This window comes from Melanerpes formicivorus, unplaced genomic scaffold (assembly GCF_026170545.1).
Source record: "Melanerpes formicivorus ecotype bairdi unplaced genomic scaffold, bMelFor1.0.p_v2 SCAF_18, whole genome shotgun sequence".
NCBI lineage: Eukaryota > Metazoa > Chordata > Aves > Piciformes > Picidae > Melanerpes > Melanerpes formicivorus.
Window position 1 is genome coordinate 7,339,070 of NW_027142370.1, and position 25,807 is coordinate 7,364,876.

Sequence of the window (25,807 nt, forward strand, 5' to 3'; positions counted from 1 at the left end):
CTTTTTAAAGTCAGCATCCAACACTCCCTGGAATGCCTTTATGACCCCCATCCTTCTGGCTGACACACTGCAAATCAAAGAAGGAAATATACAGATTGAAAAGCATATACTCCAATAAATCAAGGCAAATACCCCAAATTCAGCAAGAAGTCAGAGCCACAGTGGACTGCCACAGCATGCAGCCTTGGAACAAAAATCTCTTTTGAAAAGGGAGGAGGTAGGACCTTGACAGCATCATACTGGGTGGGGCCAGGATCTGATCAGTCCTGGCAAATGGGTCAGTCTGGAGTTCATTTGGGCAATGTCACAGCTCTGTATCTCTCTCAGGGAAGGCTTTTGTTAAAAGTCACACTGAGACCTAAGCAGTGGCCATGAGACTTAATGAGAGCCCACAGTTTGTCCCAGTGATCCTTGTGTTGGTCAACCAATAAGGTGACCTTATTGCTCTCTACAACTACCTGAAGGGGGGTTGTAAACAGGCAGAGGTTGGTCTCTTCTCCCAGACAGCCAGCACCAGAACAAGAGGACACAGTCTGAGGCTGCGCCAGGGGAAGTTCAGGCTGGAGGTCAGGAGGAAGTTTTACACAGAGAGAGTGATTGCCCATTGGAATGGACTGCCCGGGGAGGCGGTGGAGTCGCCGTCACTGGAGGTGTTCAGGAGGAGACTTGACAGGGTGCTTGGTTACATGGGTTAGTTGATTAGGTGGTGTTGGGTGATAGGTTGGACGCGATGATCTTGAAGGTCTCTTCCAACCTGGTTTATTCTATTCTATTCTAATACCTCTAGCCAGTGAGATTTTGTGTATATTATTTTGGCAGAGTCAGTCAGTCAAAAGACTCTTACCTATATGAACTTCCAAGATATGTTAAAAGACTACTTTTGCCTTGGGGATTCAGCAAAGGTAGCTGCACAGAGGCCAGTCTTCATGAAACATGAAATGTGTATTGATCTGAGACAGAAAGAGCTGCCACAGGGAGCAGCAGGTTCCTGAATGTCAGAATGGAAAACAAAGCCAAGGACAGAAACCATCAGTTCAAATACTGTGCAGTCACTGTCATCAGATAAGATATTGCATATCAAATTATCTGGTATTTGTGAAATGTTTGTTGTATGTGGGCTGGACTGATTGTGCTAATTACCTGAAATATTGATACTCATCTCTGGATCTGAATATTTGAGAATAATTTGCAGCTACTTATTGCCACTGTTGTGGCCTATGGAGTGTCAGTTGCTAATGAAATTGGTGAAGATTTGTGGCCTGAAGAGGCACAGACTATTTTATTTTAGCTGTAACTCTATCCAAAGGTAAAAGGTAATCATAAAAATTATAGTTGCAAAAAGTTCAACACATATTTCTGCTGTAACAGCACCCTTGACTATTGGCATTAAAGTGAGATTTCCCCACTATCATCAACTGGAAGGTCAAATGAAACCTTTAATGGTGATAAAGCCAACCCTGGTTTTTTAAGGTTCTCCCTAACAATTGCAGCTGCTTCTATTCTGTTTACATCCAGATCTCATTTTATTCTTACATGCATAGAATGAGGCCAAATACGTGGGGACAAGAGTTCCCAGGGAATAAGTGATCTAATAAGCCAGCTGTACATGCATCGTTTCTAATCAGACAGGGGAAGGTCAGAAAATGGAAACATGAGTGTCTGTATTAAAATGTTGACATTTGGGGGTGATTTTTATTTCATGGATTTTGGGGGGAATCTAATGAGTGTGTTTGTTTTTCATAATGCATCATGTAAGATGTGGTCAGTGGTGTCCACTGACTCATTATTCAGGATGCAGAAATTAATAATTTAAGGGTGTTTGTACATCACTACACACAGATACTCATTCAGCCTGGGGTTTGCACACTATCAGATCACACGGGATGAATAACATTCAAGTTGCATTCACTGGGTTTGCCAGGCTGCTTTCTCACCTGCCTTACAAAAACTTCCACAGGGCCATCACAGGCCTACTCAGATAAAAGTAGTGAAGTGGTGTTAACTGCTAAAATCACTCTCTACAACTACCTGAAGGGAGGTTGTAGACAGGCTGAGGATGGTCTCTTCTCCCAGGCACCCAGTACCAGAACAAGAGGACACAGTCTCAGGCTGCGCCCGGGGAGGTTCAGGTTGGATGTTAGGAAGAAGTTCTATACAGAAAGAGTGATTGCGCTATGGAATGGGTTGCCCGGGGAGGTGGTGGAGTCGCCGTCATTGAAGGTGTTCAGAAGGAGACTTGATGGGGTGCTTGGCACCATGGGTTAGCTGTTTGGGTGGGTTGGATTGGTTGATGGGTTGGATATGATGATCTTGAAGGTCTCTTCCAACCTGGTTTGGTTTATTCTAAAGGTTTATTCTAAAATGAAAGCATCATTTGTAAAACCACAACCTAGGGCTGTTCAGAAATCTTACCTTAGAGAAAATTCTGAAGAGCTACCCTTTTAAAAAGCCTTTCCCTCTTTATTCTTGCAAATATGATTTCTAAGAATTTCTTCATCTTATTAAGTAATAAATTAAAACCCATATTGTCTGCACAAAGCATTGTTATCGAGTTTACAAGTAAATTACCCTGGAGGTGTTCAGGAGGAGACTTGACAGGGTGCTTGGTTACATGGGTTAGTTGATTAGGTGGTGTTGGATGATAGGTTGGACGCGATGATCTTGAAGGTCTCTTCCAACCTGGTCTATTCTATTCTATTCTATTCTATTCTATTCTATTCTATTCTATTCTATTCTATTCTATTCTATAACACTGATCACTGAAATTTGCACTTCCTTTTCAGTTAGAAACAACTCCAGCAAACCACAAAGCCTATAACTTAAGAAAAAACTACTGTATCTTCAATCTGCTTTTTAACCCAATCCTGCTTCATTCAGAGCTTTTCCAGGAAAAGGGAGAATAACACAAGCAGGATATACTATATGTCTCTACTTAGGAAAGAGCAGATTAGAGCTTGAAGGATTTATTACATGCTGCTCAATGGAAGAGACAGTGAGCTTTGTTCTTAAATGAACTAATCATCCTCCTAAGGACCTTAGATTCCCCAGTCAGTGGAAATAAGCATGAACTTAAATTACTTGAATAATTCCCCACTCTGCTGTTTCCTGGAACCATCTCCTTTTCTGCACTCAAAAGTCTACAGACCAGAAGTGGGCCATACAATACAGGAATATTTCCAAAATTATCAAAATAGTAATTGGGAATATTTAATCAATGGTTAAAAGAAGGGATTCAAAGTATTGAGAGATACTTGTAAAAGGAATTCAGTTCTTATAGAGATATTTGATCATGACTCTTCCCTAGAGACCCCGAAGTAGACAAACTGTCCCCCAGAGGTACCTCAAGAGCGTAACAATGAGCAGCTGTCACAACTCTCTCGTGGGTAAGCCAGCTCTCCTGCCTTCTGTCACATGTTTGAGCAGATAGGCAGAAATAGCCCAACTGTGTGACATTTCTTATATTTTAAAGCCTGTGATAAATTAGTGTTGTCATGATACGCTACCAAAAAAAAGAGGGAGAGAGAGGTTTCCAAACGGTTGCTTGAGAAAGTCCAGGTTTAGCATTGATCAGAGAGCTGCAGTTCACGCTACAATAAACAACTTAATTATTGTTCCTGGTCCAAAAATCTATGTCTCTTAAAAATCTATGTTTCCGAAGTGTTCAGAACTTCATGACTCACCGTTGTTTCAGGATTCCTTAAACTAAGAAATGCTTCCATAAAATATTCTGTATTTTCATGAAACAATATTTTTTGAGAGAAGTCCTGTTGTGAAAACCTCTCAAGCTTCTCAGGCCTCCATCAAGTCTCTGCTCCTCAAGCAGAACCATTGAAGTCAGCAGGGTTTCATCAGTGCAGCTCAGAGCAGAACTCCCCCATTAGCATTTGCTTACTGCCAACCTGCTGCCTTAAATTACTTTTATGAATACACTTCAGTTTCAAACCTCCAAATCAATTTAATCTTGTGGACAAATGAAGTTATTTTAATAGTAATGTTAAGAAACAGAAAGGGTTTGGTAATTGCAGATGAAATGCAGCTTCTTTACTTCTTTTTGAAACTTCCAGATGTGCACTGCCTGGCTCTAATTGAGGAGAGGGCCCCTTCTTGGCCCTAGGGATTAGCCAGCTCTGTTTTGGTTGAGCACAAACTAAAGAGCACCAGGTCTAGCTGGAGAATGACATGGGAACCATCCCACAGAAGCAAAAGGAAGAAGCAGCAGGCCTCCTCTAGCCATCTTTGTGAGCTCTTTAAAGATGAAGTGGAATTTCCAGATCTACCCAGTGAAATGATTTTTTTCTGATACTAGGATTAGCTGGACAGTTGGTCCAAGAGTTGATTTGGAAGGAAGATTAAACCTTTATTTGATTAACTGTATGGCCTTACTCACCTGCCTTAAAGTGGAACCAGTCTGAGACACAATCAAGTGAAGTGTTTAGAGCTGGTATCTGAATAGAAGTAGATGAGATCAGGCTATTGTGTTCATGGGGAGACAGACTGTCCAAAATGAATGTGAGAACTATTAGAGATATGATGAAGTAGCATGACAAGCAGCCCTAGAGAAAGGCAGAGATTACAGCAATCTGATCAGATGGTGACCCTTAAAACTGGACAACTGAAATTGCTTTGCAAGAACATAGGAGTTCTCATGCTCAGCATCACTGATGGTTCATCTACTGCAACTTCGGGTGAAGGTTGCTTCACTTGATCTGGGTTTTGCACCAGCCTGAAGAGGTAGGGAAAATTTCTAGGCAGGTTATGGCTGTGTGTAGCACAAAAGAGAGCTGAAGATTAATGACGGTGTGAAGCAAGCCCTAGAAGCAATCCGGTAATTGATGGAATGGTCTGTGTTTGCCATCTAGTGGTACAGAGCCAACATTTTCCTGAGGCACACGAGCGGACGAGACAGCTGCAATCTGTCTCAGCAGCAGAACTCTCCCACGCAGAAATATGACTACTTTCAGGTAGATGGTGGTGACAATTGTATTACTGTCCTTTTAGCAACTAGGGGCAGATTTTTTTCAGCCCTTGACTCACCAGACTTCGGACTAGATCATTAATGGCTTAGCAAGGGTTACCTAATAATTGATCAGTCGCTCCCTTTTATTAGTATTCTGGTCATTGCTCCAGTCTTTCAACATTACAGGTGCACATTCTAAGAATATTCAAGCACCCAACTTTTCATTGCTTTCCGTGGTAATTCAGGCAACTAAATACCCTAGGGATTTGAGATGATGTTCTAGCAGCATGCAAACTACGCTTGTAAAACTCTCAGCCAAGGGTCTTCAAGATTTCTAGCAGCATCAGTTATGCTTTGCTGCATCTGTGTATGAAGACATATGACCAGGAGACTGAACTGCAGAGAAATTAGCAGCTCATAAAGAAATTATACAGGGAATTTATATCATTCTGGCAACAGAACATATATACCTAAGCATAAGCTGTAAGACTAGTTTTCTCTCTTAAACCATTTCAAGAACCTGTGAATAAAGAATTAAGTAAAAGGATTAACTTTATTTCTCTTATAGGTCATACAAGTAAATACAAGAAAAAGGGGATGCAGTAATAGAAATACATTTTATCAGAAGAAATTATATACAGCATGGTACCTAATCATACTGTTAGTTACCTGAATTTCTTGCTCTATAGTTTAAAAAAAGAAGTCTATCATTATTTAGTACATTTAAAATAATACCCACATCCCAACTAAATAGCAACTGTTTTCAGGTTTTACTATGAAAACATGGCCAGGAATGAAGATTTGGATCTTTGATTCAGGACCATCACTCAGTTTAGCTGTTCCTAGGATATTCCCTCCCAAATCAGACACATTTTTCTATGACACCAATTTCACAAGCCCCAGTGAGGGAAAACAAAGCAATACAAATTATTAAATCACAGGGGACTAAAGCAAAGATTAAGAAGATCAAATTCACTTTACTATGTAGTGTTAATCATATTAATATCTTAATCATATTAACACCTTAATCATATTAACACTGGTATGATTCTAAAAAGTGTACCTCTACTACCTCTAAGAGCACATATATAACAAAACAGAGGGAGGAAAAAGTTAAAAACAGCAACAAAACAAACATTCTATTGCCTATGGTCCCTTCATGTAACTATGTCTTCTATTTACTGAGCAGCTGTTGCTATGTTCACTCGTTCATTCATCCACTCATTCAACTGCTACTTATTTAATTAACTATTCAATCAATTGTTCACTGAGGGACCATAGATGATCTACGTTTTACAATTGACCTCAAAGAGTGAGGCAGCTGAATGCATCCGATAGAAAATGGAAAAAGGCATTGCAAGGTTCACAACAATTATCCAGGGTTCAAAGCCAAAAACTATTTCCTCTAGTCCATTGTCATACTCTGGGCGGCACCCGAATGCTGGTGGTATCCACAGCTGCAAGGAGAGAACACAAGGCCAATGTTAATTACCAGCGATACAAGTCATGAGCTCTTAATGACTGTGGCCCCAACAAACTGCAAACTGGTTCCAGAAATCCCTAAAACCCTGCCCTGTGGGGCACACTGGTGGAAGAGGGTTTCAGCTTTTGCTGCCGCCACAGTTTTTGTGCTGTGACAAAAATGAACCTCGGCTCCCAGATTCCACCTTTAAACAAACTTTGCTCCCCAAAAGCATCTTCACTTATTCTTCCAGAAGAATTAAAATGTGTCGTAGGGTTGGAAGGGTAAGGCCAAAAAGCCTCCTCCCTCCCCCCTGTAAAGTAAAGGGAAGGAAAAAAAATTGAAGGGAAAGAAAAAAAAAACCTCACAGCTGAATTAGCAAAGCAATGGGAGCTGTATATTTACAAAGCAATATAGGATATGCAGGGAAATATATACAAATTTACAATATTTACAATATATACAAAGATATACAACAGAGTAGCGCAGAAATGAGAGTTCCCCCCTCTGCTGAGGGGGTTCCCCACCTCCGCTCTCCCCCTCTCTCCCCCTTTTCCCCAGAGCGGGTTAGAAAGAGAGAGAAAGAGAAAAAAAGTTAGAAGCAGTTGTGTTAATTGGAAAGCAGTTAATACAGGCCTTATCAGTTTCAAGGCCAAAGCCTTGGCCGAAAGCCCAGGAGCTGCAAGCTGCTGCCCGACGGAGAAGCGGAAGAAAGACTGATAGAAAAGTGCTGGAATGCCCAGGATACCCTCCTGCACTCCCAGTTCAGAAGGTGCTTCCTCCCACTCTACCAATGAAATTAGTTTAGATCCTTCTTTTTGTTTATCAACTTCCATCCACCATATTCCCTTTCTTAAGGGGACAGCGTCAAACGGTCACAAAATGTACTTGATACAAACTGCAGAACTATGTAATTTTAATACACTTACTAGGTTTGAAAGGTTGGGAAGTTTGGGGGTAATAACTTATGACTAATGTTCAAAATATCTTACCGAAAGGTTGCAGAGGAATAAAAATGCAGCGATGTTCTTCAGAATTCTCCTCTTGTTGTTAGTAACTGAGTTTCTACTGTAAAAGGAGAAATCTGAGACTGGATGCATGACCAAACTATTTTCCTGACTTGTTTCTTCTTTGGCACCATCACCACCATCATTTTCTCTCCCACAGATACTGCCCTTAAACAGGCAGGGAAGCTCCCCGCTGTCACGGGCAGCTCTGCCATTGTAAATCTCTTTGGGGGTAAGTGACAAAGTGCTCCCCCGAGATATGGTCACTATTCGGAGGGTTTTAATATTATCGTTCACCTTTTCCTGCTCACGATGTATGGATTCAATAATAAAGAGGTTCTGAATGTATTTCTCAATAATAACCAGGACAGAGTAGGGCAGGTTGTACCATGTGTATTTTGGATGGGCTTGGGCACAGATAATGGCAAGGATGGAACCCCAGGAGAGGAGCCAGGACCCTGCAGCTGTGCCCACCAGCAGCTCTGCATCGAGTTTCCTAGCAGGATTCTTTGAATTATCCAATGATCTGTCTTCCAGTCTGTAGATGAGAAGGGCAACAATTCCAGCTGTACACATGAGAGCCAACACAAAGATAGCATGCAAGTAAAACATAGTGAGTGCTAACTCGCTTTTGATTTTGGAGCCTCCAATCTGAATCAAATACACAACAACTATGGCTATTGTGCTAATTAACACAATCAGACCGAAAATCATTCCAACAGTTATGCCATGCAACTTGAACGGAGTTTTGTGTTGCTGGTGATGCTCGACTTTGCGGCCAATGTTCTTCCACAGGACATAGAGCATTGTGGATGCTAGGATATGGTACTCTATGTTAAAGGGGTACAGGTAATAGATTCCTTGAGAAAAGATCGAACAGAGAGTTGTCGTTGTGCAATTGCATTGAGGGGCGTGATCGTCTAAAACTAAAGGAGAAGGAGAGATTAGTTATGTGCACTGTAAGGATTTATCATTTCAACTGAATCAGTAAAACATAAATAAAATAACACCATTTCAGGCAAACAACACCTCCCTCCACCCAGGTAACCACCTAAGGAAAGGTCTCATCACTGATGTCATTAACCTAAAAAGCTTTTTGCGTGTGCACTGAAGTTTGATCTCTGACTTCACTGCTCAAACACTGAGCTATAATCACATCAGAATGAGTGCTGCACCAAAGTGCAGCAAACTTCAGCAAAGTCTTGGTAAAAAATAGTTTTTCATAGCATGAAAATCCAGGTCCCAAGGGCTTTGAGTCCTCAGCCTTTCAGCTTAGAAGGCTTCCACAGAAGCCTGGGGACCTGTGGATCAGACCAAGAACAAGTTCAATAAGGAAAGGGATCCATTCTACTCTCATTTTTATCAGTGGGTTTCTGATACCAAACCCACTTCTGAGTAAAGTTGTTCACAGCCAGGAAAGAGGTGAAGTAAACCACTGATCCTTTCACTCAATGTCCCAGTATAGTTTTATGGTTTAGCCAAGAAAAAAAACATAAAAATTAAAATCATCTTCTCCTACAGTGACAGGATTTTGTATGACAGCAGGAATCCCAAGATGTACCAACTCTTCCACTTACCTATTGTTATGTTCCCAAACCCAAGTGTGATTAATCTTTCTTTATGTTCATTCAGTTGATGTTTTGACTCTGTTAGGACCCCATTCGTCCACAGCAGTAAGTTTGTGAACACGGAATGGATAACCCCAAACCTACAAAAGAAAGCAATGATTGAAGGCATCTTCACAGAGTGCAACCCCATATATGCTACATGAAATGGATGAACCTTCTGTAGACATGCTAGGTGGCACTATTTAGCTGTCAGTGCTGGAAAATAAAGTCATAACCGATCTCTGAAGATGCACCACAGTGGAGCACAGCCAGTGTTAGACTTCCAAAATGTTATAGCTTAATGTACTAAACTATCACTAGCATGCTGATGTTATTTGTTTTGCTCTCTTATGTGATGGTTGTTATTCTTTGGGCTGAATGAGCTTTATGTTAATCACAGAATCACAGAAATCATCCAGTTGGAAGAGACCTCAAGGATCATCCAGTCCAGCCTTCGACCCAGCACGGAAAGGTCAACATTAATGAACTAAATGAACAGCTGAACAAGGTTAATTGTTCTGTGAGTCCTATTTCATAGCCTTCTGCAATGCTCTTTCATACTCTCTGTGGCTGGTCTTTCTTCACAGGTACTACCATGTTCTCTAACTTCTACTCCATGCATTTGTGTCTCCTGGAGAGAGGTGAAGCCAACAGAGGGCTTTATCCCATTCAGCCATTCTCTAACTTCTACTCCATGCATTTGTGTCTCCTGGACAGAGGTGAAGCCAACAGAGGGCTTTATCCCATTCAGCCTACTGGTACAGTGAGGGTAGATTTCTACACATTTTTGAGCCTTCTGGTTTCTGACAAGCCAGGTGCATTGCTCTTGCACTGGAGGCTGGTAATGTTCCTTCTCCAAGAACAGTTCTTTATTACTGCCCTGTCCTCAGTGTCAGACTTGCAGTTATGGATTTTTTAAATTCTACTTGTACACAGAGGTGATTTCACCAGCTGACATTGCAAGCCTTCTACCACCTCTCTCCTCCTTGCTATGAGGCTTGAACACTTATCCAAGAGCAAAACAAAAGGAGAGCCTTCTCCGTACATGAGATTTCTGATTAAATTTCCTTTACTTCCTGTGGAAACTTAGCAGCCCACTTATAATTTCAGATGAGCATTTATTTGATTGCCATGCATGTTTGTTTGCATTCTATGTGGAGATGACCAGCTCCTCACAAAACTGAAAATGCACTGGAGCTGGCTCTTCTGCTTCAAAGACTAGTCCTCACTTCTATAACGAATGTATGTCTACAGCTGTTCAGAGGACACATCAGTTACACTGCAAGAACCAGGTTCTGGTGTCAGAAAAGTGCACACCCCTTACTGATTTGAGTGTATGGGATATCACTGTGGAACTCATGGTTCCCAGCTCTGCATCTAGTTCCAGAACGTGCTTGCCATAAAAGTCAATATAAAGTATCCCAGATATGTTGCAGTGACTGCAGGTTGCTGAGGCACATTCCCTTTGAATAGCTAGAGAAAGAAAACATAATATAATGCTTAGTCCTAGGCCTCAAACATGGTGCTTCCTTCCTTCAAAAAAAGCAGGTGATACCATGGTATCTTGCCTTGTCCAGCTCCCTTTCTCTCGAGAAAAAATCTACAGCCATTGCATATAATAAAACATAAGCACAATTTAAATAAGAAAAAACCACCCATACTAATTATTACCTTCCCACTTGAGTAAATGGAGTTACTTTTTTATTTATTAAGAAGAGAATCAAACTCTGTGACACTTTTCAATGTCCCTCATGCAGTAAAACTGTGCAGGCCTACACCTATTAGCATTCCAGGTGAGGATCAGATCCACTTTACCTTTCAAGTGTTTTGAAAGACTGGATAATATCCTTTGCATGACACCAAAGAAAGTACACCTAAATGAAAGGAATACAGAGAAATATCATTACACTAATGAGCATGTATGACACTCAAAAAGGAAAGTGCATGTCTAGGTGGAAACACTGATGATTATTGTATCCTGTGATGACTTAAACTGAGGTAGCTCCATTTCCACACATGTGATGATGGTCATGATTGCCACTGATGTTCACCCAGAACCTTTCTGGCATAGTGAACCTAAGGTCTCTTATATGCAGAGCTGGTGGCTCAACAGCAGAAAGTCTTGGTATGACTCACCAAAACAGACCTTGGTTCTGTATCTGGAGAAGCTTTTTTTTCAATGGCAGAGGAAATAAAGTTACCAGCTGTGGACAGCAGTATGTTCCCTGCAGGGCATGGTGATGCTAAGTTTGAATAATGAATTAAAGATATTAAATTCTATGAAGGAAGAGACATAAGTGAAAGGATGCCAGGCCTGATTAATAAAATAAACTGCAGACACTCAGGAAGCAAGAGAAAAAGTTGTACTCTCAGTCCAAGAGACAATTGCATTAGGAACACATCTGTACTCAGGCGTGGTGCAGAAAGCTCAAGCTGGAGAATAAAAAGAGATAGATAACAGTATTGAATTAGCAAGTAAAGGGGAACGAAGTATTAAAAGTGGGATCCTCTGTTTGTGAGAGGATAATGGATACCCCAGGGTACAGATTGTTGTTGATACAAAAATAGGTCCAAGTGCTGATAAGTGCAAGGAGAATGATACCAATATTCCTCAGGGATGTCAGGGTGAAAGTGGGAGTCCTGTTTACTCAGAATAGCTCCTAGAATAATGGACTTGACAATAAGTGATTAGGAGAGAAATGGCCCAAAAGGCTTTTCTCAGAAACATGCCTGGTTTGGTGTTCCAGAAATGGTCTGAAAAGTGCAAAGAACTTTCCACTTAGAGTAATTGGAAGTCTGTTTTACCACTGTGCCCATCAATGTAGGCACCCCACACCACAGCTGGTGTTGTCCAAGACATTCAGTATCTGCTTTTTGAAACAGCTAGGAAAATGTAGCTCTCTGTGGGTTGCCTACACCAGCCAACAATGATATGTTCCTTCATTCCTTTGAAGGAGATGTGACCACTCTCAAACCCCAGGTGTAGAGACTAACAGCTACCATAGAGGTTTCAGCTGAAATCAAATCAAATAAATTAATTTAGCACCTTAGTGCCATCTAATGCCATGGTTGAGTTCCCATGCTGGGACAGATGCAGCTAAAATCTAAAGCAGATGTGAAAGCATTCTTTAAAACTTAAACCCCAGAAGCTTTAACTTAAAGACTAGAAGTTTTGAAGATCTGTTCAGATATTCTAGTCAAGAAAGTAGGGGGAAATAGGACCAGAAAAGTCAGTAAGACAAAGAAATAGTATAAAACCGAAGTTTTGCTCACAGAATGCTCATTGCCTCAAAGGGGCTTCTGCTTGCATGATGCAGAGCCTGGCTCAGAAGGGCAGGTACATGTTAGTTTATTGCTGGCACAGGAGTAGTATGTATATAGTCATTAATCTAATGGCACATATCAGGAAGCTCATTAGAGGGAAATACGACAGAATCTGACACATACTCTGCAGAAAACAAATCCTTTGCTTTTTAGATGACATGTAATTAGGGATGTTCTCTGCTGTTTTTTCACCCTGTGCTGCAAGAACATGAGATTTGTCTTAGCTATGTGGTAAACTCCTGTTTTACTTCCACTGATTGCTCAGGCTAGCATTCCAGACTGCATTATTTTAAGCTAAGTAGATGATAAATGCAGCAACACTAGGTGATGTAAAATTTAAGTTAGAATTCTTGTCCCTTTGTTCAGCATTGTTGTAGAACATTTCTTCCACATTCCAGTTCATGGTAGCTGGAAAACTTGTCAGCTCAGGGTCAGTGGTTGCAATGAAGAATGCTGCATGCAGATCAGCAGGGGGAAAAGGCTTTATTTCTTTGGTTTGTTTTTCAGAGGTAAAGCAAAGAAGCTGCAAGGCATGGAGAGTAGATGTTACAAGAATGTAAAAATAAGATGACTTCAACCAAATCAAAAATTCACCCTCAGAGAAAAAGAGAGAAGAGGTCAGAGGTACTGCTTAAATTTCAGTGTTGGTTTTTTTTTTCTTTCTCTTGTTATAGAAAGCAGTAAAATGTAGGTTGTTCAAATGCTTATTTACATGCAACTGCTAGGAAAATTTTGTTTTCTTTCTGAATGTCTTAATAACCTTGAAAAATGCGTTAGGTAACCTGGCTGTAACTTAGCTGAGCAGCTTTTTCTTTCCTTTCTTCCTACAAATCTGCTGACGGGGGGCTCAGAGGAATTCATGTGATAAACAATCATCTATGGAGTATCAGCATCTATTATAGATGCAAAGCCTTAAAATAAACAAGGAGCTGGAATATTTTACTGGAGTCACTGATTATGTTTGCTGCTGTGCAGCCACTGATAAGCATAACCAAAAGTTTCTGGAAGGGAAATCTATGTTCATTTGGTATGGGAAAGATGTGCAAGTACTTTATAACAGGCTAAATACATGGGAAGGGTTTTGTCCCTTTGAGGTGTCAGGCTTCCATCCCTAACCACAACAGGACATCAGGGTAGACAGATGGAATTGAACTGGTGTAGCAAATCCTACACAGAGAAATAAGTGAGTTGTCTTCAGCAAAGCTGCTCATTTCAGCCTGAAAGTTCTGACAGTTATAGATGTTACTTGAACTATAAACAAACCAACCAAACAAAAAGAAAGACAAACAAACAAGCACACACACCCCCAAATGAAAACAAAGACAACCAAACACGCAAACAAAACAAAACCCAAGCATGTAACTTAAACTGTAAGAGGGAATTCTTGATTATTTCTTTTCTGAACCATTCTGAGTTTTGCAGCAGAGCAATTTCAGGTTGCAAAGCCTGAATTTACACATAAAATGGATATAGATGCTCAAGAATTTACCTCTCAAAAGTGCTTTCGAGAATTTACCTCTCTGTGACATGCTTAGAAATTAAATTGGTGTAAAATTCACTGATGATGAGAAAAGATATTTTTGGTAAGAAATAGAGAAATAATACTAACTGCAGCTGGGGACTTTTACCTGTAAAATGGTGTGCACGGCATGCGTAACGGGAAAAATGCCTTCAGTTGGTGATAAACAGTTTGAAAAATCAATATAATATCCAATTTTAAAAGAGTCCAGAATTAAAGTAATCACTGCAAATAATGTAATCCCACCTACAAATGGAAAAGAAATAAATACACCTATTAGAAGATAGCAATGTAGACCTACAGTGTGTACAGACAAGCTGTACCAACATGCTCAGATCTGCTTAGGGAAATAAAAGTCAGTTGATACCTGTGTTCCTGTTCAGGGAAATGAAAGCAGATCAATACTCATGAAGATAATTGACTCAAAGTAATAAATCCCTCTAATCTATGAAAGCCTCTGCCCAATACATTCCAAAAGCATATTGTCATACATACACATCTTACATGGTCAGTGTAGGGGAGCCAGGACCCAGAGACACTCAACACCTTGCAGATGGCTCCCAGCTCCTTCAAGGTCAGCCTCTCGAGTAACAGCAGCACTGAAGCAGCCATACAGTGCATGAATTAATGCTCTATATAGCCACACAGCAAACTATACAATTCCAGGGACCTGAACAATCACGTTACAGTCTCCTGGCCCAAGAGCTTGACAGTGGGAAGTAACACAATCACTTGGTATGCCTTGGCTAAGGAGGTTCTGCTTTAACTCAGAGACCAAAGCTACAATGAGCTGTAAGGCTGGTTCTCCTAGAACAGAATCAAAGATTTCACTTCTGTACCTTTTATTTACCACATAAACCCCCTAATATGTTCCTCTAAATATGTCTTTCATACCCTACAGAACTTTCAAAATACAGGTTTCCCCTTGTGTTTTGTTGGGTTTTTTTCTTTCAGGAATGCAAACATTTTTTACAAACTCATTCTGGAAAGCAATGTGGTAACCCAATGTATAGTATTAATTATTGGGTTCATCCATTTAAGACCTCACCCAACTGGCAATAAAATTGCCTGAAACAAATTCTAAAGACCTAATTTGCTTGGTTTATTTTTTTCTCTCTCTAGGCTTTTATCCAAACAAACTTCCACTGGATTTAATTTGGGCTTATTTGAATTAAGGCTAGGTAAAAATCTCTCCACAGACTGGACCTTAAGACATAGATCAGCATTAGCATCTTAATCTTTCTTTGTAATTCCTCACAGAGTAGGTAACATCACTAGTGCTGACTTTGATTTTCTAAGGGACCACAACCTAACTTCCTCATCAGCGTGTTCCCCTTGATGTGTTAATTCGATATGTTAATTCAATATAGCACTGATTTAATAATTTATTTAATGATGGGTGTATTACTGAACTTGCATTGATAAAAAAATGAGTACAAATTAAATGATTGCTATAGAGCAGTGTATTATTACAAGAAAATGGGAAAAGTTTAATCTAGTTTTTTCAAATGAGCAGGATTTTCAATGCTGCTAAGTGGTGGCTTAATTCTTTCTGTTAACCATCAAGGGGGAAAAGGCCACAAAGAGAACTGCAAAAGCATCACTCTGAACTTAAAAGATTGTTCAAATAACGGAAAATTTAACACAAACAGTAAAAAGATACAAATTGCAGTTGTGCCAAGAGCTTTGTAAGTTGCCTAGCTGTCCGTGCTTTGTACAGAAGCTGTGCTGCTGGAGAATGTGGTAAATGAATTCCATTTGTGAAGCCAATTGATTTTCATTTTGAGGCTCTGGCTCACTTGGCTGAACTTCCAAGTAATGGTCAGAGAGCTTTTCCTAAAAAGAGAGTGTACTCGAAGGAATATCATCTGGAATGAGTCAAGGAAAGGACTTCCTAAGCTTCCTTCTGATTATCTGGGTCAGGATAACTGTACCTTATTAAAGACAAAGCCCTCCCTGAAACTTTTCCCACATTGAGACTACAAGAGAGGTTCTTGGTCTACCTCAGGAGTGGGAAGACAGATGGGGTTCACACAGTTGCAAAAATGCTCCAGGAAACTTTTCTGTGAGAAATTTTGGAGAACTATGCATCCTTCTAGTGCTGTTGTGTGCAAGGACCCACTTACAGGAGGTGTTTGTAAAGGCATTCTTTTTCAGCATTTGGCATAGCAGAATACTCTAAGTAGCCAGCTGCCACTGCTTTTCCTAAAAGAACATTCACAGTTTGAGGGGAATCATGAAAATACACTTCTCCTATACTGCTTAACAGATGAACATTTGCTCTCACCATGAGAGCAAGGAGATAGTCTTCAAAAGCAGCTGATGGAGCTAGTTGAAAATTGGGAAGAGCTTGATGACATTTGTATTTCTCCACTTCTCCCTTTTGGACTTTCAGTCTTTCAGGTAGAAGATGTCTGTGACCATTGATGCAGAAGAGGTCAAAGGGGATCTTGGCAGAGAAACTGCCACCTGAGTTTTTTCTTAGCTCAAGTAAGTTTTCTTTTACCAACAGAGGATAAAAGACTTGTACAGGCTTGTTGTAACTACAAGAAACTCCTAAGAATAGGAAAGTGTAGGACTTTCCCTAAGGGCAATTTTGTTGAATTGCAGCCTAGACATCCAAGAGAAGCCGTGGAAGCCGCACCACTTGAGAAGCCAGTACAAAGAGCCATCCTGTGCTGGTAAAAGAAATGGATATGGTAACCCAGTAGTTCATTCCAGTATCTTATTTCTAAGTTTCTGTAACTCCTTATATCCTGTAGGACAAATGAAGTGCTGTGAACGCTGTGCCAAAAGAAAAAGGGCAGGGGGTCTTGCTGTACTTACCCATGTTAAGCAGTATTTATTCCATACTTAGGAGGAGAAAACTACCCTCTGAGGAACAAAAGCATAGCTTGGGCCACAATAGGATCAAGTGAAGCTTTGCATTAATGAATTTCATGAGATTGTAAGCCACATAAGCTAATAAATAAAAAAATGCCTAGGAGATGAATATTGTTTCAGGAAACAGTGAATAATCAAGAACAATTGAACAGCTGGTAGGTGAGCTCCATACATTTCAGGCAAGGGTCTCTTTACAAAGCATAGTTGTAAGATGTTAGACATTAGAAAGAGATTTTCTCTGAGCAATTCATACAGCATAACTCCTAACAGCTGCAAAGAAAAATAAAAGACGCACAAGCACTGAGAACTGAGAACAAACTAAAGTTTCCCAACACAACCTTACTTTTCAAAACAATCAGGGTTTAGAACTTCTTGGCATTTTCATTTAGATATTTTTAGCTGTTGCTAATTAACTGTTGTCTCATTGCTAGCAGGACAGAAATACCCTATGGAAGAGCTGTCTTACAGCACTCCACGCAACATTCTCACTTGCCAACCTATCATTTACCGTACCGAGACTGGAGAAGGGATTGGTAAGACTGGGCTTGCCTATTACCCTACAGAGTGCTGATGTGGGTTTGTTTTCTTTCTTAGAACACAGAAACACAGCATTCCTGTCCCTGTGACTGTGGTCTTCTCTCCATACACCTTTATTCTGATACTGCTATACATGCCCTTGACTATGCACGTGAGGGACCATCACATCCCACCACTACCTGGGCAAACTTGTGTACTTTTCCTGCAAGCTGCTGGTGACTTTATATTCCTTGTTTAGATGTTTTATGTACAGACTTACCTGGTCAGAGATTTTGTCCTCTTCTGTCTAACTCCAGATATTTCTAAGACATCACTGTACACATATAAATGGGAATCTCTGATACAGGTTGGTATGGGGAACACCTGAGGACCTTTCTGACTGGTATTAGCCTAAAGTAAGTTGCATTTTCTGAAAATGAGGACAATTCCTTCCAAAAAAAGCTGCATGATGCCAACAAAATTGTCTCTTCCGTTAACTGTATTTTATTTTTTCAAGGGTCACCAAACAGCCTGGTGAGGGAAGAAGGGCTCCAGAGCTTTCAGCACCATAGAAGGTAGGTTGGGAATTGAGGCTGGTTAGCAAACAGTTCCCATACAATTTCTTCGTGTGTTCAGCTTACGCATATATTTACTTTTAGAGAGCACTGTATGTATGTGTTAAGTTCATGAATACCAGGATGCCTCCTGGTAGGGATGGAGGGAGTAACAGAGTGATATCAGAGATGGGTGATGGCACAGATATCTCCTGTGCAGTGCCACACTGTGTGCCACCGGCCGGTACTTACACTTCAGCCAGCGAGCCCCGGCGTGCGTGTCCTTGTCCCGGATCAGCCTTCTCTGCGTGCAGCTCCTGCAGAGGTACCACAGCATCCACAGCAGCTGGATCAGCATCAGCGTGATCAGGTAGGAGAGCAGGTGGCTCTTGCTGATGCCCACAGCATGCACAGCCCAAGCGAAGGTGAGCAGCAGCCCGGCCAGGAATAGGTTGATGCCGTACTGGCTGCTGAGGATCTCGGCGTTTTTCTGCGGGTAGCTGCCGCCCGCGGCGGGTGCACCGGCACCTTTCTCCATCTCCTGACCGGGTGCTGCAGGCGGGCGGCCCCGCTTACCCCGGGGAGCCCCGAGGCCGCTGGCTGGCCCTGCCCCCACCGGCAGCCGGGGGCGGAGCAGGGCAGCCGGCCCTTACCGAGCCTCCCCGCAGCCGCTGCGCGCCGGGAGGGGGTCCGTCGCTGCCGGGGGATAGCCCCGGGGTGCTCCAGAGAGGACGAGGGGAAAGGCTGCTGGGGCTTTGCGGAGCAGGAGGGGTTTTGCCTTAGCCGCGTCCAGCAGCTAAGGTGAAGGTTTGGGTTAGGGTCAGAGAGGAATGATGCGGCGGGAAGTTGGTCAGGAGGTGGCCGTGTCCCTGGGCGAGGGTGGGCTCTGCGCAGCTGGTTGTGGTCGGGGATGTGGTGCTTGTGTCCATGTTGACAGAGACACGCGGCGTAACACACTTCCCAGATAAGGAAACAGGACAGCGAGCGGTGAACATAACGCCCTGACAGCTGGTGGCTGGCTGGGAAGCTGAGGAGTGACCAGCGTGTGGGAGATGTTCAGAGAAAGCAAGGATGGGCGATGGAGCCTAGAGCCAGCAATGGGGGGTGGCAATGCGATCACCCACCCCGCTTGCGTGCTCTGGGCCCCACAGTCCACCTTTTGGCAATTGGCACTTCCATTGATAGTAAACAACCTTGGTTATCAGGACTTTTCTAGACCTTTCAAAAGTAGCACTTTACCTTCTTTTCTTCCCGAGTCCATTCTGACAATAGCATTACAGTGATTGCTAGCTGGCGTAGCAACTTCTGAGCTAAAAGTAGCAAAGGATTTAGTCCAATTCAGAGATCTATTAAGATACCTCTTTATACTTTCTTGCCCAAGTTCTTTATTTGGTGGTCAGGAAAATAACCAAAGAGTTCATAGAACTGTAATTGGCAGCAGTGTTTCATCAGGTTGCCAATTACAGCAAATATTGTTTTAAATTTGTAGCAGATTTGCCACTACTTCCCTTTGAGCACATAGGTGAATGAGCATTGCACTGGATGCTCATAACTGTTACTGTAAAACTTCAGGACTTTTGTACAATGAGCCCATCTACCTGGGATTTGCAGGAGAAGACATCAGAATAGTGGTGTCTCCAAATGTGAACAGAATGGTATTACACTTTCAGTAAACCCAGCTGAGTGGTCATGAAAGACAAGCATACTCCAGTATTTAACACCTACAGGGGCAGTGGACTCCAAGTTACCCAATTAAGATACTGAACAACAATTGATCACTTTTATACAAAGTTTATTAAGATGTCCAGAAGAATAAATCTGAAGAAAACATGTAGCAAATAGTAATTCAAAAGTACAAGGCAACTTAAAACATTGAGTACTTATGTAGTTGACAAATAAAAATACAGTGGTAATGACCATCCCTGAGCAATGCTGCATTTTATAGATTGTAATAAAGTTACTCAAATGTACCTGTGCATGCAGATAGGAAATCGTTACCATTTGTTAAAAGAGGAAGACCTGAAGATAAGCAATTTGCCCTTTGACAATGTGAAGTACAACTGGCTTTGTTAAATATCACATTTAAACAAATCAAGCTGTTAACTTACTCTACAAGCTACTTAACAGTAGTGCTAAATGCTTTTATTTTGGTTGGATCCTTTGTGTCGTACACTGGCAGTAACTTTTCCCTTAATGAAACAGTAGCAGCTGAAAGACAGTGTCTTGTCTTTTTCATTACTAAACTTTCTATGTATTGTGCATTCAGCAATGGTGTGGATTTGAGCATCAGATTGAAGAACAGTCTCCTCCAACAGTCCAGACTTCAAGCAACAGTCGTGAGAAGTAAATCTTACTAAGTTTTAACACCCAGCTTCTATATTCTCCCATCTTCCAAAAGGTGTAAGTGTGAAAGTGTTTAACATCAGGATCTATACAAAATGGTCTAGCAACTAGATAGTGCCCAGGTTTCCAGATGCATTAGTAGTTTAGCCAAGATGAACAGACAGAGAATGTGATTTTATCTCCCCACCTGTGCGTGACTCATAGCATTTCAGTTAGCATCAGCCTCTTTATTGCTGAGGAAGAAAAATGGCAACTTTATAAACAGGCACTGCTAAGAATGGAAAGTTAATCTACAGAAGAAAAACATCCCAAATACTGAAAAATAGTGCATACATCAAAAGCTTTTACTTTGTGCTTTTAATTTCTTGGTTAGTGTTAATATTATTCATTATATTGCTGGTTACTCACAGCTTGATCTCTGGCTGTGGACAAACAACGTCAACAGAACTGGTGGCATTGCCAAATTATCGATGACAAACATCGGCCAGCTTTCTAGGTCCTTACCCCAATTTGTGACTTTTTTCAGACACTAGCAGATGTAAAGTCAAGTGATTAGATAACAAAATATTTCCTACAGGTTAACACACACATGACATTAGTAATTTAATAGATCAAGAAAGGCCTCCTGTGTCATCTATGAGATTCCAAGTAACGATAGTTTAGATTTCAATTTGAATGGCAATAATATAGCATTAAAAATGCACAACACTTGAATTAAGTACCAATTACTTGCAAACCAACCGACCTGCTTTGAGCAGGAAGGTGGACTAGGTGACCTCTGGAGACCTCAAATAGGATTTTGGACTATATAACAGACTTATTACCCATCTGCTTAATACTGAAATACAAATAAAGGCTTTACAAAGCAGTGATGAAATGCTTTATGTTACCAAGACAGGTAAAACCTATCTATCTTTCAGTTATTCACTCAGTTGGGGATTTTTTTTCTAGCCACTGTTTGACCTATGAGTATGTCCATTTGACTTATAAACCAGGTAGTTTAAGCGCTATGGTACTGGAGTAAACAAGCAGTATTAGAAATAACAAAAGTACTGGAATGTAGCAAGTGTGACATCCACTTTGCAGGACAACAGTTACTTGAATCCTTCACATCAAGCTGAAAGAAAGGAAAAATCTAATTCAACTTAGCAACATGCTGTAAAGCTGTATAGATGTTCAAGGTGTAACATGTATTAATCTGATATTGGTTTGAATTACCAAGTAATAATTTGGCTCTAATCATTAGGCCAATAATTATTTTGCCTAATATAGAATTAATAAATTACATCTAGCAGAATTTAGTTGGCTGTTCCTATAGAACAAACAGAACAAACATGAAGCAGTTTGCATCAAGCAGTGTTAATGCAAACAAACGTAACTTGAAGCTCCCAGGATATAAGTAATGCACTTTTCAGAAGTCTATAGGTGTTGTCAGAGTATGACTTAAGTTAATTACCTCCTTTAAAAAAAATCAGTTTTCTTGGTATCTAGAAAACAGAGGGGGGAAATGCAATGCTAGTTTCAGTTTGTTTATGCCAACAAAAGCTGTGCTTCACTGTCCCAGACAGTCAATATGTTTTGCCTACAACTCTGGCACTACATGAGTCTACACTCAGAGTCCAGCACTGTCTCCTTCTTCTTACTGCACTCATAAAAATGCTGGAGGATATCCTCACTGGAAGGGATTTGTGATGGCAAGCAAAACCACACAGGCTTCCACAGATGAGAAGTACAGCAAACAAGACCTGCTGGAAGAGTCACTTCAGTGGATGACGTAGACACCTGTAATACCAGGCACATCCCTCAACCTATTTACTGAGAGGTCTTTGATATCCTCTTCAAGCTTTTTAAGTTTCACAGGATTCATTTGAATAGTATAACAAAACCCCTTTTCAATACAGCACCTATTGAGAATTTATTTTTCAAGTCAACAAAATATCTGGTTTGGCCTTTGAAAGGTTGTTCTTTTTAGGAGGAACAAAGACTAGAACTCAGAAGAGAAAAAAAAGTACTGTTCTCCTTAGGGTTCTCCTAAGAATACTCCTCCAATTACTCTATAGGCCAGAAAATGTCAGCATTCTGAAAGTGTACACAAACCACACAGAAGGTACCTTTAAATGATCTTATAATCCTTCAATGTCTAACAAAGCAGTTCATGCAACAAGAGAAGTATTTTTATGTGCTCAAACAATTCCATTATTTACCTGAATGACTTAGCCCAGGAGTGACACAAACATCACAACACCCATGAACTGAATGAAGAGCAACACAGGCGTCATAAACGACCAGACAGGCCACAAGGCAACGTTGAAACTGGGAATAAAAGCAGGAAATTTTTGGTAAGTTTAAAGTTGCTACAGCTAAACAAAGAAAACATGGCACAAGAGGAAACTGAATTTACATTCCTCAACCTGGAAAAATAGCTGATTCTTTATGAAAACAAAACAAGAAAAGCCCAGCACCTACTTAATAAATTGGTACTTTAGTTTACTATTGACTGACAACTCATCCTAGAACTTCAGTAGCTACTGAAGATTTTTACACTGAGCAAGTCCACTCAGTCCCATCAAGGGTAAGATACCTTTTGCTTTTAGAGTCTCTATACATGAAGCATTTAAGAATTAACTGTTCTTGGTTTTATCATGAGCATACATGACAACTGAGAAAAGCTTCCATTTGTGCTTGCAGACAAGCAGATTTGAGTTAACTGAAAACAAAGGGGAAAACTGATATTATTTTGCAAGTGAATTACAAGGCTTATAGAACTGACTGATTTTAAACTATAGGAAATCTTTATCATCTTCAGTCTTCCTTTTTTTCCTGACATTACTCAGATACTTATAGAGAGAACCAATTTTCATGCAGAACAAATAACTACAGTTGCATACACACTTTTTTTTTCATTCACATCCACATTTGCTCAATTCTAACTCAGATAATCTCACAAATTAAGTAACTCTTACTCAAAGTGGAATCCTCTGGCAAGATCTAAGCCCTTTAAAGCTCAGGCACTCTGGGACATGTTTTAGTAGCCATGGTGGTGTTAGGTTGACATTTGGACTTGATCTCAGAGGTCTTTTCCAACCAAAACAATGATAGTCAGAAGTGTGAGTTTCAGTAAATATTTGCTGTTTATAGATTGTCTGATAATGGAAGTGATAGTGGAAGAAATGATGCTACACAGAACTGGTATTGCCAACGATGCACTCAGCAGAATTGGGGAAGTTACAGTTTTCAGAAAACAAGCCCATTAACAGAGCTGGACTTGCACAGACTTAGCAGAATTTGTACACAGTGTTTGCACTTACCAAACTGCTGCTGCAATAAAGGTAGCTGTAGTGATTGGTATCAGGGCTGGGTACTTTGTGTCATAGTCCTCAATTCCATGATACCACTCAAGATATAGTATGCAGTACAAGGCAAGAGATAAACATGCAGCCAGCAAACAGCTGCCAGAGGCAAACCACCAGCTGTAGGGGGAAAGCATGTAAAAGCATGTTAAGCACAGTCATAATGCAGTTCACACATTAACCTTCATTCTAGTCTAGAAACAAGCAGTAACTGTTAATGATGCAGCTTGGCCTAGAGCTCCTGTAGCGGGTTTTTGAAGCATTTTGCAAAATGCTTTTAGCCGTTCTAAAGCTGTTCAATATACCTAACAAATTGAGTTTAACTTTTCAATGCCACATTCCTGTCAATTTATTTTCCCCTCAAATAGTTTGGAAGTGCAGGGCAACTGACCTTGTCAGTGATCTACTATAATTCCACACCAAAAATACTTTGACAATCATGAGATAAAATAGGCTCCGCTGCAGCTGCGCTTCTCACTACGGATTACTGATAGACATGCCACGTAAGTGTTGCAGAAAGCTTTAGCAAGGGTTCAAGTTTATGAACTCTCAAATTTAACAGACAAGCAGAATGAGAGTTTTCTTAATAGCAGCTAAAGAAAACCACAGAGAAATCCAGGATTTCAAACTCAGAATCAGGAAAACGGAGCGCATGTGATTCAGAACAAAGCCCTTTTGAGCCTCTTTGGGGACATACCTCAAGAGTAAGGTGAGAAAGCAAGATTTCAAGCATTTATTTACTTTAAAAATAGTTTAATAACAACAAATCAGGTGGTCATCTCCTCCAACCTTCATGCTCAAGCAGGGTCACCTAGACCTGGCTGGCCAGGACTGCATTCAGATGGCTTTTCAGTATATCGATGGATGGAGACTCTCTCACAGTGAAAAAGTGTTTCTTGATGTTCAGAGTGAACCTCCTGTGTTTCAGCTTTTACCTATTGCCTCTGGTCCTGTCACTGGCAACCACTGAAAAGTGCCTGAATCTACCTACTTTGCTCCTCCTTTCAGGTACTGACATGAACCCCCTGAGCCTTCTCTTCTCCAGGCTAAACACTCCCAGCTATTCTTATTGTAGATCTTGTTTATCCAGGTTTTAAAACACAGTATTCAGATGTAACAAACTGAATATGTAAGATGAATATACCACTTTTCTTCAGAAGAAAACATATCTTACCTATCTGCTTCAATAGTTTGTTTAACAGTGTTAAAAAAATCAAAGTAGTATGTCCCAGCAATTGATGCCAAAATCCAGAATGCAGAATGAATATTCAGTCTGTTAAGAGGCTTATTCCTGTTTTCTACACCTGCAGACTCTTCTGGAAATAAGAGCATAAAGTCAGCCCATTATATGGAGCATGATTATAGAAGATACTTTATCCTTTAAATTAATTTATCTTTGGAGATTCTTAATGTACCACTTTGTATTACAGAGGAAGTATTCTAAAAAGCTCTGCACATTTCCTGCAATAGAACAGACCAAGCAAGGTAACTTTAATCAAACAAAATAAAGCAAGCATTATAAGCACATTCTGTGTCTGGGTACCCTTTTAGGAAATGAATAGGTGGGTAGATCTTGTATGAGTTATTCAACGAATTAAAAATCTCCAGTTGTTACTAAAGCATACCAAAAGTCGGGTTGGTATTTCGAATTACTCATTTATTTGCATTCTTTTCTGTTATTATTTGCAAGCTCATTTTAGGTATAAATAATTTTCTTGTACTCTACTGCAGTTACTTCAGAAGTGATTGTCAGCTTTGTTTTCAGGAGCTCATGTGATTCATGCCACATTCCTTCAGCAGGTAAAAGCACTGCCATTACACAGAAAAGAATGGGCCCGGAGCAGTTAAGTCCTTCATGCCCATCAGGAAACCCGCGGTCTCCCTTTTCACATCCAACTCGCTGTCACGGCCAGCCGGAGCAATACGTTGCTGGCTGTCAGGAAGCACTATGCCACCGGCTGGGCGATGCGCCCGTTTACCGGTGAGCCCACACTCGCACTGTGGGCAGGGCCCATCCTCTCCTCGGCCGGCGCTGCCGGTCACCGCTCCCTGCCCGGGTACCCGTGTCACACCGCCCGCCTCGCACAGCTTGGCTTCGCTCCCCTCCCGGCAGCGTCTCACCACCCCAGGCCCACGATCCCGGCACCACCCACCGGCCGTCCCGACGCCCCCGAGCGGCGGCTGCGGCAGCAGGGAATCGCGGGACTCTGCCCCTCGCCGCAAAGGGCGCCTGTGCCTCGGCACAGGGTCCCCGCCGCAGACGCCGGCCGCCATCTTGGACCGCT

General features: G+C 41.1%; 2 protein-coding genes across 3 annotated transcripts; both read right to left on the bottom strand.

The window, feature by feature from the left end:
• Positions 1-6,117: 6,117 nt before the first annotated feature.
• OTOP1 (otopetrin 1) lies at positions 6,118-18,367 on the bottom strand. Its single transcript, XM_068149714.1, has 6 exons — positions 18,082-18,367; positions 13,986-14,122; positions 10,849-10,907; positions 9,004-9,134; positions 7,412-8,352; positions 6,118-6,414 (listed from the first exon to the last, which is right to left on the bottom strand). Exons 1-6 carry the CDS (start codon positions 18,365-18,367, stop codon positions 6,244-6,246), a joined length of 1,725 nt encoding a protein of 574 aa, XP_068005815.1. The 3' UTR covers positions 6,118-6,243.
• Positions 18,368-19,610: 1,243 nt separating this feature from the next.
• On the bottom strand, positions 19,611-25,807 carry TMEM128 (transmembrane protein 128). Of its 2 annotated transcripts, none has more exons than XM_068149484.1 (5): positions 25,676-25,807; positions 24,697-24,835; positions 23,481-23,642; positions 22,377-22,485; positions 19,611-21,289 (listed from the first exon to the last, which is right to left on the bottom strand). In XM_068149484.1, exons 1-4 carry the CDS (start codon positions 25,794-25,796, stop codon positions 22,386-22,388), a joined length of 522 nt encoding a protein of 173 aa, XP_068005585.1. In that variant the 5' UTR covers positions 25,797-25,807; the 3' UTR covers positions 19,611-21,289; positions 22,377-22,385. The 2 variants fall into 2 exon arrangements, with proteins under 2 accessions (XP_068005585.1, XP_068005584.1); XM_068149483.1 differs by having other exon boundaries at positions 24,697-24,838.